At 36.2% G+C, this 11,015-nt stretch overlaps 1 protein-coding gene across 1 annotated transcript; it reads left to right on the top strand.

Moving 5' to 3' along the window:
* The first annotated feature begins 2,214 nt into the window (after nucleotides 1–2,214).
* On the top strand, nucleotides 2,215–8,742 carry LOC105058328 (uncharacterized). Its single transcript, XM_010941211.4, has 8 exons — nucleotides 2,215–2,351; nucleotides 2,772–3,070; nucleotides 3,213–3,350; nucleotides 3,502–3,580; nucleotides 7,681–7,752; nucleotides 7,931–8,006; nucleotides 8,095–8,163; nucleotides 8,360–8,742. Exons 2-8 carry the CDS (start codon nucleotides 2,903–2,905, stop codon nucleotides 8,448–8,450), a joined length of 693 nt encoding a protein of 230 aa, XP_010939513.1. The 5' UTR covers nucleotides 2,215–2,351; nucleotides 2,772–2,902; the 3' UTR covers nucleotides 8,451–8,742.
* Nucleotides 8,743–11,015: the final 2,273 nt, after the last annotated feature.

The raw sequence follows: 11,015 nt of genomic DNA, 5'->3' as shown, positions 1-11,015 counted from the left end.
GTTCCGAAGAATTAAAAGAAATCTTTGGTCGTACTAATCTACAGAGAGCAAGTTGGATCGTATCTGTGATTGATATTTTTTGATAGTTGTGAATTGGGACTTGTCATACTGGTAATTTTGAGGATTCTATTCCTGGATGGTGCATTTTTCGAAATTCTAGATCTGTATAATCATAATACGAGAAGGTTTTCCTCCCTTGCTCTTAAAAAGATACTTCGGTTAATTTGGCTTCGAACTGAGGATTGCTTGGCAAGTTATTGTGATCAATGCATCATTTGCATCAGTTATATGATCTTTAATATCCAACGTAGGGAGACCATTTCGTTGTTAGCTTTCTTTGTTATCAAACTTTCCTTCGATAACCTGATTTTTAGAATTGAATCGCCTTTCTCAGAGCCCCGGTACTCCTTGTTGTGTATCTTGTGGTGCCAGTCTGCCACCACCTCTTTCTGTTTATTTTTTATTGTTTAAAGTTATGGTCTACTTTCTATTTCCTTGTCATTTCTTTTTAAAGTAAGGTCTAGATCTGCTCGTTTATGTCATAAGATCATTGATGCTCTTCTACGGTTTTGAGTTAAAAAGTTTGTTAAAAGAAAAACTGTGATACTGTTCCTTCTATCCTGAGTGGTTATGACTGCAGCATGTGGGAATATAATGTGAGGGAGTTAATTTGTCATCTTGTTACGTATGTATTTCCAAAGAAGAAAAAGGTATAAATAAAGTGGAATTATATAAAAAATGAAATTTTAGAATTAGTGTTTTCTCTCAAATTTTGGTTTGCATTGGCAATGAAAGCTTTGGTTTAGTCCCGTTTCGAGATTTGTTAACAAGCCGAAGTTTAATCTTTTCAAGTTAGTGTGGAGGGCCGATTTACCAACCACGGCAATTCATATAGGACACAACGGTCATGGTTTATGAACTAGCTCCCTCCAGTTCAACCTCGAACGGGAGAAGATTTTGACTCGAAAAGCAAATAGATGCAAGTTCGAGTATGTATATATTTGGTTGGAGGGAGTTAGTTTTTAGAATAAATATGGAAGAGTGATTTTATTTTAGTTATTTGATCGGAAAAAATTTTATTCTAACTGCAAAGAGAGTAAGAATGTTCCAATCTTTCAAAATTTAATTTCTATTTTTTTTTAGATTCAAATTTGATTTCGATCATGAATTAAATATATTAAGAAGTATGATCATTCGATTTCAATTCCACTGATTTTAATCATGAATCAAATAAATGTTCAATTACAATTCTGATCCTTGTTGGTGAGTTGGTTGGCCACCTGATTTCCCTTGCTTGATAGGGCAGCAAGAGATTCAAATGCCGAGGTTGTGATAATCCATTGGTGAAAAGTTTCCTTCATCCAATCTAGAAGAGCTGGAATCTGGATGGTGTCTTTCCATCTGGATTCGACTACATGTGAAGGGCCATCTTTTGCCAACATTGGATGTATAAGCAGCTATTTGTACATTTAAATTTATGAGCTTGCGATCAAATATAACATAATCTTGCACCATTGTACAAGTCGTGGACAAGCAGCTATGACCAATTCACCCGCAACTGGATACGATTTTACCTTTATGCTTGTTGAACCTAGTTAGCTCTTGCATCATTTCTTTGGAAAATGATTGATGATACCTTTATTGTTATCTTCCAAACTGGAATAAATTATTAAAGAATACACTCTGGCCTGACTGTCATTTTTATATTTAATTTTGTTGATTAAATATTTCATACTCGATGCTTGATAATAAATAAAAATATATCTTTTTCGAAAGTACTTCTATTACTATTGCCCATTAGAACTCTTAATATAACTAAAATATCCTGGCCATCTAACATTATCATGGAAGGAAGATTCTAGCTATATAAATGAGTCACTAGATTTTCTTGTTGATTGCTTCATTTTGCCCGCATCGAATCCAATTAATGCCCTGGGCACCGCCCGATTCTGATCAGACGGTTTCCAGGTGCACGTGATTTTTTCAGTTCTGCTACGTCGAGTTCCATTGATAAACCATTCGCTTTTCCGATAATCATTAATCCTCGCGTTACACGCATTGCGTGTCATCTAACCTACCCTCGGAAGGTCCGCCAAAATCCATATCACTACCTCGCAAGAAACCCAATTGATGCCGGTGAGAGGTAGCTACGTTTCACGCAGGTGACCATATCTACGTTGGAGAGAGAAAGGGGGTGAAGTTCTCGGGAATTTGCACGCCTCTTCAATTGTGATCGGATTAAAAATAAAACAGAATAATTCTTTCGAAGAAAAGGAATAAACGCTTCTTGGATTTTTCTCCTCTATTGCTTCTCCGGGCGATCGACGCCGCCTTTAGAGAAGCAGAGCACGGTAATTTTTTTCATCGATTTTTTTATTTGATTGAATTATTCTTCCTCCAGTCATCGGAACGAATTACCTTCTAACTTTTCGTGTTCAATCCCAGTTCTGCGCATTCATGTGGGAGTTTCTTGATCCGATCGCGCTCCTCTTTTCATATTTCTTCGGTTTCCATAAATTTATCGACACTTGTATGGATTGATTCCAAGTTCAGATGGAATCTATTTTTGATTCGATTTATTTTTTTAATTTATATAAGTTGGTTATTATATCACGGGATTTATAAGTGATTTTATTCGATGTTCTCGGTCATCCTTTATGCTTTGCTCGTTCCCAATTTGATTATAGAAAAATAGATATGCCTTTCTTGGATTTGATATTTGTTTTCTGTTCTTGCATCTAAATTGGACCAACTTATTGTTTTTCTTACAGATTTTTAATTTTCCTGAGCTTTGTATCTGATGAATACCTTATAAAAATTCTGGGCGACTTCCCTTGGTTTAAATCTCGAGGTTTCCATTAGCGATCGTTAAAAAAACAAAAAATCTAAGCTTTAGCGGTAGATGGAGTTACAGAGGGAAGCTCCTTCCTTGCTGGAGCTCTGCAAACAGTTGGCAATCGATAATGTTAGATACATCGGCAACGTTGAAGCTGTGGATTTGCATCTGTTGGAGGATATTTTACCTCACTGTACTATCGATCAATTGACTCGCATCGAAGATGCTACAATAGTAAGTCATTACGACAGTGTTAGGTTTTTTTCCAGCTTCATGATTCTTACTGTGTCAATGGGTATTTAGCTAGACTGCATTTACTTGAAGGTTGGTTGTAGACATTGATCGCACTTTGTTTGCCTTCTCAATATGGTTTCAGGGAAGGGACCTCAGTCCGGTGACCAACAACTTGTGGAAGAGATTCTACGAGAAACAATTTGGTGTGGATAATACAAATAACGTTATCAGGAGGATGAAGCAGAAGAAAGTAGTATTTAAGTGGAGACGTCTCTATGAGGTGTTTCCTTTTCCTTGAACTTTGGCACGCTTTAGTTTTAACTAACGCTGCTTCCATGATTTGTTTATCCATGGTCATACTGTGTTTTGATGACAATGAACCGTATATTGAAGAAAGGATTTTGTATTGAATTTAAATCATCTGTCTGCAGGCAAAGATGAAAGTAATCGAAGAAGAACAAAATCAGATAGCTAAAAAAATTAAACAGAGATATGAAGAAAGCGAGGCTAGTAAGTTATCTTTCTTCTCATCTCGTGGTTTTAAAAGTATTGCTATTATCTGTTTACCATGCACATAACAGAATATGAATTACTGTTGGATGGATAATTCATAACGATTAGCATTGTTGGTACAACTTGCTGCTTACATTTCTGAATTGTGGAGCTCTTTTTTTAATCGGGCTGCTAGTTGTATGAAGTTGCTTAGGGCTCATGTTTTCTCTCCAACTATGAGTATATATATGCACATTCACAAGGGTTATGCAAATCCATTGTAAAAAACTGGATTTTTTTTGGGTAGTTGGTCTAAGTTACTTTATTTTTATCTTTAAAGACCTTTTTCAACTACCACGCTCTAAAGAGTTTACATCTATATGATGATGAACTTATGCCAAAAATGATGAAGATATATGGGCTGAACACCACTTTTCACGAGAGCATCAAATTAACCGGCAGACTTGATCTAAGCGGTTGTGTAGCTACCAGAACTCTAGCAAAAAATGTCGAGGCTACACAATTATCAGGTCTTTTGTTCCCCTCTAACAATCCAAACATTTGTTATGAGAATTTGATCAGATGACATAATGGTGTGGTACAAAGGAGAGCAAATGACACGCTTTAGAAGGCCTCATGGCTGACCCTTGCTGGTCAAAGAATGGATATATTAAAGGAGATGAGTTGACCATTTTGCTTGGTCTAGAGCTCTAAATTCTTTTAGGATTTGTTTTCATTATACTAGAAATCAAGCACTTGCAATGCATGTTTGAAACAAGATGATAAACAATAAACATACTACCATCATGTAAATGTACAACTTCTAGTCAGAAGCCAACATATTTTGTTTCTTCTTCTTCTTATCCTTTAGTTTATCTCTGTTACAAGTACAGCCACTCCATTGCATCTCTTGAAAGGAAAAGCTGCAAGTACAGTGATTATATGAAGCTTTTTCTAAGAAGTACATGTCATCTGTCATGATGATGGATTTCTGCTGCATAAATTAATTCCAGAGTTTCTAGAGAGGCTACGAAATAGTCTGAGACCTCGGTTGACTGCTCCATTCAAAGTTTCAAACTGTATCAATGTTCCTGCTAGCTGGAATGAATTTGGAGTGACAACTCTACTTGGCAAGGCTGCATTTATTGAAGTGTCATGGCTAGATCCATTCCCATTAGAGATACCAGAACACATGGAAAGGGACAGGTATCATTGGAAAGAATAAAACAGAAGGAAAGAGGATTGTTGGATCCATTGCCATGGCCAGATTAAAAAGAAATTTTGTGTGTCTGTACCAAAATTGGGAGGAATGTGGGCTATTTCGTTCATTATGTTGCTGACTAACTAGGTTTTGGGTCCTTTTGGTAACCATTGCCATTGCTGCTGCGGGATGGGTTACAAAAATAACTGCCTACCATAAGTGAGGGTTGGTTTGATGGTAGGCAGAAGAGAGGGGCTTTCTCTAAGAATGGACAAAAAGAGAGTTATTTAAAAATTCACCAAATTGGGAGAGTCCTTGTTAATGTTAATTTTGGAGCATTCCTATTGGGTCATTAATTTAGATGCTGAGATATAAAAGCTGCTGGCCCCTCTTTTTCTTCCTGGTTCTTCTTTGTCGCTGTCTGGTTTGGTGTTTCTTAGTTCCTTTGTTACCCATTCTTTCTTTTTTTTCCTGGTAACATTATTTGGGAAGTGTTTCCCAGGAAAGCACAAGTGAAAAAAAAAAAGTGTCCTTTTAGGAGAAGCCAGAAAGATCTAACTTCTTGCTTCTCCTTTTGTGAGTATTGCATGCCAAATATACAAAGTAATTTCTGTTCAAGAACTTAAAAAAAAAAAGAAAAAAGAAAATTCTTGAGAATGACTTTTTAAAAAGCAGAAGCAACTCCAAACATGCCCTTCCTCTCATTATGCTAGTCCTCTCATCTGTACTTTATTTCATATCATTTTATGCTGAATGCTGCAGGCACATCAGATCTGAAATTCAGATCCGGATTCATTTCTGCTCCAAAATTAATCGGAACTTCAGTTCTTAATTTTAAGTTCTGAATTTGTTTTATGACATATTAAGTGTGAAAAAGGCTGTTAGTTGAAGCCTAGATCATATTACTAAAAATATGAAACAATTCCATCACATTTATCACAATTAATCTTAATTTTCCATTGAAATTGCATCACATCAATTAAGCAATTAACTGATCATGAAGGACAGCTGAGGGCATTGACTAAATAAAATGATTAGAGCAGTTTTAAGGGAGAAAGCCAGCAGATAACATTGATCCCCGCAAATGTCACCATAGCCCTGGAAATTGGAATATAAATAAGGTGAAAGGTGCATACCGCATAGTGGTTCAAGTCCAAGGGAAAAGTGAGGAAAGGACTAGAAGTGTGTAAAATAAGGGAGCAGAGAATTTTATTAGAGCAAGAATAGAGAAAGGGGAGGAAGAAGAAAAAGAAGGGAGAGAAGGAAGAAAGAGGTAGCTTTCTTTTCCTTTGAGGTTGGCCAAGTTTGGAGACTATGATGCCACTTCTAGGACTTTATGTCATGAAGGATAGATCAAGCAAAGATCCTTTGCAAATGAGAGGTCCGGTGAGCTTTGGCTAGCTATTTATTGTTCCTTTTCTGTTTCAGTATCCTACTTTGATTTCTTTGCATGACCGACGGCAGCTCGTACTTTCATTTTCTGTGTTTTTCCTTGTCGAGTTCCAAGTAAAGTAGGACTTCTTTATCAGTTAACTCGCTGACTATCCTAATCTAGGAAGAATTTGGGGTTCCAATTTCTTTCTATTATGACTTCATGTTGCAAGGTGTCTCTCCAAATTGTTGGTAATGATTTTTTGGGTTTATCTGCAGTGATGGCTCCACAAGGTGATCTTTAGCCAAAACTTGCAGGATAGGTTGTGGACACCTTTGCTCCTTTATCTTTAGGTCTTAAAACTATTGAAACAAGATTGGAGAACCTTTACTTATCTCCTTCCATCCTCCTTATCCTTATTTCAACTCTAAGCAGATTACATGTCTCCAAGAAAACTCTAGTGAAGTTGAGATTTTGCTCAGCCTTTCACAAAACATTATCAACACTTAACTGAAACCATTCCATCAATTTAAAAAGAAAAAGTCTTAATTTAAAACTTATAGCCATCCAAATCCATAGGCCTAGCTCTAGACTTCCATTACTAAATTTCCCTTGAAATACTATCTTTATAGTATGATTCGATCATGAAACTAAAATCCCTTCACTAAAATCTAAGAGTTCCAATCTGATCCTACATCATGCATGAGTTGGGCATCTCTACCAAGTCTCATATTGGTGCATCGAGAGAAGCAAAGGGAAAGGGGGAAAGTTTGGGTGGTCTCAGGCCTAGTCTAGACCTGAGGATGGTGATCAAGAAAAAAAAACTATGACCTATAAAAGAAAAGGGAAAAGATTTGAATAGGAAAATGGACTGGAGAGGAGAAGAAAAGGTGGAGGACGGTTGTGAAGGAAGGAAGATAAAAAAAGGTACACAGGAAGTGGATATACATAGAAGAAAATAGGCGAAGCATGTATGCTTATCTAGAAGTATTCCATGTGATATCACAAATTTAACTCGTGGTAGGAGACGCTAATGAAAGTAGGACAGAGAAGGGACACATCGAAGCTGATACTTTTTAGGCCCTAGGGTCTCGCTTTAGATCAGCCTCTTATATTTAAGCAGCTCCATCGTGGACCTCATTGATATATAATGTGCAGACCAGTGGGCTGCACTTCATTAGCCATGCACTAGTCACTTGGTAACTTGAGTGGGGATGTGGATTGCCTCTACATGATAAGCACATGCTTATCCTCTAACAAATTACTCCTAAGTTTTTTTAAAGAAAAGAATATTCAATGAGAGCTTTGGTTCTCTTTGACATGGTGAAAACTGTTTTTACATCAATACTTGGTTTACTTGATTTCATGGAAATATTCTCTGTTGATGCATTTGCAGCATTTATTATGTCTCTGTTTTTATTTTGCTAGATAATTGACAATAACTTGTCAAAAGATGCAGAACTACTCTAGTTTTGCAGTTACATCATGTTCATATTCTTAGTGCTTTTGGTCGGTGAATAACTTGTTTTTGTCTTTTTCATGTAGAGAGACAAAGTCGACAGGTCCGACTCTGTAACAAAGTTCCACCTTCAAGCAGTAAAAGAAGCTTTTGTGGAGGTATCATTTTCATTACCTTTTCATTCATGTGCTTTATTTTGAAACTTGTGGACACCAAAACAACCTACATCACTTGCTGGCTGCCATCATGCATAGTCATAAATACTTGATGTTGCACATGTAAAGAGATGTTGCATGTTGGGGTTTGCAAGTTAACTTGCTCGATGAATGCTTATAGGAAGCGGATCTAGCAACAGCTTTTCCAATTTGAAGGGCAACCTGATGAAGAAGGCAAAAATGGAATATCTTAATAGGTGATGTGAAATTATCAGTTTTCTTTGAATACTCTTCCCCCCATTTATATGACTCTTGATGAAGCTGGCTACTGTTTCTGGTGAACAGCCACGAGGCAAAAATACATGCCACTATGAGAAAAAATGCTTTGGGAAGAAAGAGCTTTCCAACCCAAAGGTATGCCTTACTCTTTTCCTCATCTTTCCATAAGTTTGCATTTCATGAGATTGTATGTGTGCATATTAATATGTTCCAACATTTTAAACTATGTGCATGGTGTACGTTCAGAAGCGGTGTGTTCATCTTATCATTTCCAACATGTTTACTCTTGCCTTTATTTCTTTAACTCATGCTCTTGTTGCTTCTTTTGCAGTAACCCCCGTTCATCAAAACCTAATTTTCCTGGAAATTCATTATCCAATTCCAAATTAGCAAAGCCGGTGGCAAGAAATAATAGCAATTAAACTCTTACTTTTGGGATTCCCTGCCGAGGAAGCAACTTTATTTGTTATATAGTATGTCTGCTATGTTTCATATCTGGAGCATCGAATGGTCTGTCCCCTGGTTGGTTGTCCCCATTGCTCTGAGTCCGGTCATCCTTTCTTATTTCCCTTTTAAGAAATTCTTTTATAAGAAGGGGGAAAAATCTGGGGTTACATTGTTCGTGTAAATTTACAACGTTTTCTCTCTGCATGATGCCATTTTACCTTTCATGAATTTTTATGATGAATTACCAATACAGTTCCTTGATTTTCAGTTCTTGATTTCATTAGTTGTATGAGCTGATAACTTTTTGCCTATATCTGTCTCATATGTTATGTTTTCTAATGAGAGGGTTGCTTATTTATTCTTGCTATGTCTACTGCAACTCGTTTCACATGGCGTAAAAGTACTTCTGCAGTGTCTACACCAAGATGGTGATTTAATATATGGGTTTTTCAAGGATGTCTGACTTTCTAGACTTCTAATATAATCATGAGTCTTTCTGTGCTACTTAAATCTTAATTATTGGCTCAGGAGCCCTATTCAGGTTAAATGCTATGTTTGAATACCCAAATTGTGTCTGCAAGTGGATTCCCACATCTGTGGTACAGCGGAATTCAAGTTACGTAGTTTTACATTAAGACTTATTTCATGTGAACTTGTGGTGTTTGACACCTTTATATCATGAAGAGATCATTTTGTATTGGACTTCATTATTCTTATGTTCCGTGCATTACAGTCTGATCTACAACATTTAGTAAGGTTACCACTATTAAACTACAATGGTCCATGAGAGGTAACATGTTTATTTCCTCGTTATTGATTGAGAGTGACAAAAATTGGACATTGCTCGATCTTGCTTGCATGTGGTTGTTTAAAAGGTGCTGTGATACCATATGTTGTGACATACAGGAACAATAATTTTTAAACAAAAGGGAAAAGAACATAAACACAAAATATTTCATGATTCAATCTACTGATCTACATCTATGGGCAGATACGATGCGAAAGTTACTACAGGAAACTGGAGGCCACGGAGTCCGGTTTCCCCTCAAATACTAGCCTCCAATATGCGTGATCTTTAGGGCACTCAAAATTTCTCTGTTCTTTTAAGGTTATAAGTGATATATATAATAATATGGTAAGCAGATGGGGACGTGAATTGATGTTCTACAATAATCAGTTTAGTTGGGTCCATGGGGGCTTTGTTCTTACACCTCCGACTAACTAATCGTGCGGCTTTCGGAAACTATTTGTTGGCTCATTAACAATGATATCAACATGTCTGAGAACAATGTTTCATTAGATGGTATTGTCCTGCTCTAAACATAAAGAGAGTAAGAATCTATGGTTCACATCCCTAAGAAATCAATCCAATAACATTTATATAGCTTATCTTCTTCCCATTTAACTATTTTTAGATGAAGCACTCAACAATGCCCTCTCTTCAGAACACCTGTTGCACGTTACCAAAATACAAAAGCATTGTAAACCAACATATTTCTAACGTGTGGTGTCCTTGCAGATCTGGAAATGCTCCTTTATTGAAGCGGCAAATCTTGTCCCGACAAATTCAATTGCTCTTTAGGTTGCAACTGCTTGCTTGTTGGTGACCTATCTATACCATTCTCCTCTAAATAAGCCTGGCAATGACTTCTGAACCTATGTCTTTCCTTCTAAATTGATGCTCTTCGTGGTACACATATATAAGCATTCACATGTGTACAAATAATCTAATCTCTCTCTATTCAAAACCACTTTTGGCAACATAATTTTAGATGTTTGTGGCAATGAGTTTAATCGATGACACTAATTCTAGCCTTGGACCTACTTACTATTCCAATTAATGGTTTTCCATTGAGGCAGCAAAAAAAAAATAAAAAAGAAAAGAAAAGAATAATTCACATGCATAAATTGCATTTCAAAGCATTCTAACTTTTATCTAGATTCCATATCAGATATCAAAAGTGGTACAAGGAAGCCTCCATCTATTCCAATATTATATTCTACCATATGCATGTTGCAGCTTGACCCCTATCTATGCCTAGCCCAGCCGAGGGTTTTTCTGTTGTCTAGTTCACTATGAGCTAGTTATTATATATTTTCGTTTGTTCTGTTGGATACCGGCTTGATTGATTTTTTTTTTTGGTACAAGTCGGCGGTTATATTATTCTGTGTTTGCATAGCCCGTAAAATCAAAATACAAAAAATCCTGCAGCGTTGGTGGAATCTTTATATATATATATATATATAACTAGTTGCTGCCCACACGCTACGCGGCTTTGGACTATCCATTTATTTATATTTAATTTATAAAAAAAATAAAATATTTTGATAGATAATTATTATGTAGTGAAAAATATGATTATAAATTTAGTATTACAAATTGTATAGTTAACTTTATTCTAATAGATATTTCAGTTTATATGCCTCTATATTTATAACACAAAATAGGTAGTTAATCTGATCCTCTTGATCGCTAAGCATTTGCTCATTTATTTTTGGATTTCAATAGTTGGGTCCTATAAGGGAATAGAGTGTTATTC

Source organism: Elaeis guineensis, chromosome 15, assembly GCF_000442705.2.
Source record: "Elaeis guineensis isolate ETL-2024a chromosome 15, EG11, whole genome shotgun sequence".
NCBI lineage: Eukaryota > Viridiplantae > Streptophyta > Magnoliopsida > Arecales > Arecaceae > Elaeis > Elaeis guineensis.
The sequence above is the reverse complement of the archived record's forward strand: the minus strand, read 5'-3'. Positions and strand labels throughout refer to the sequence as shown.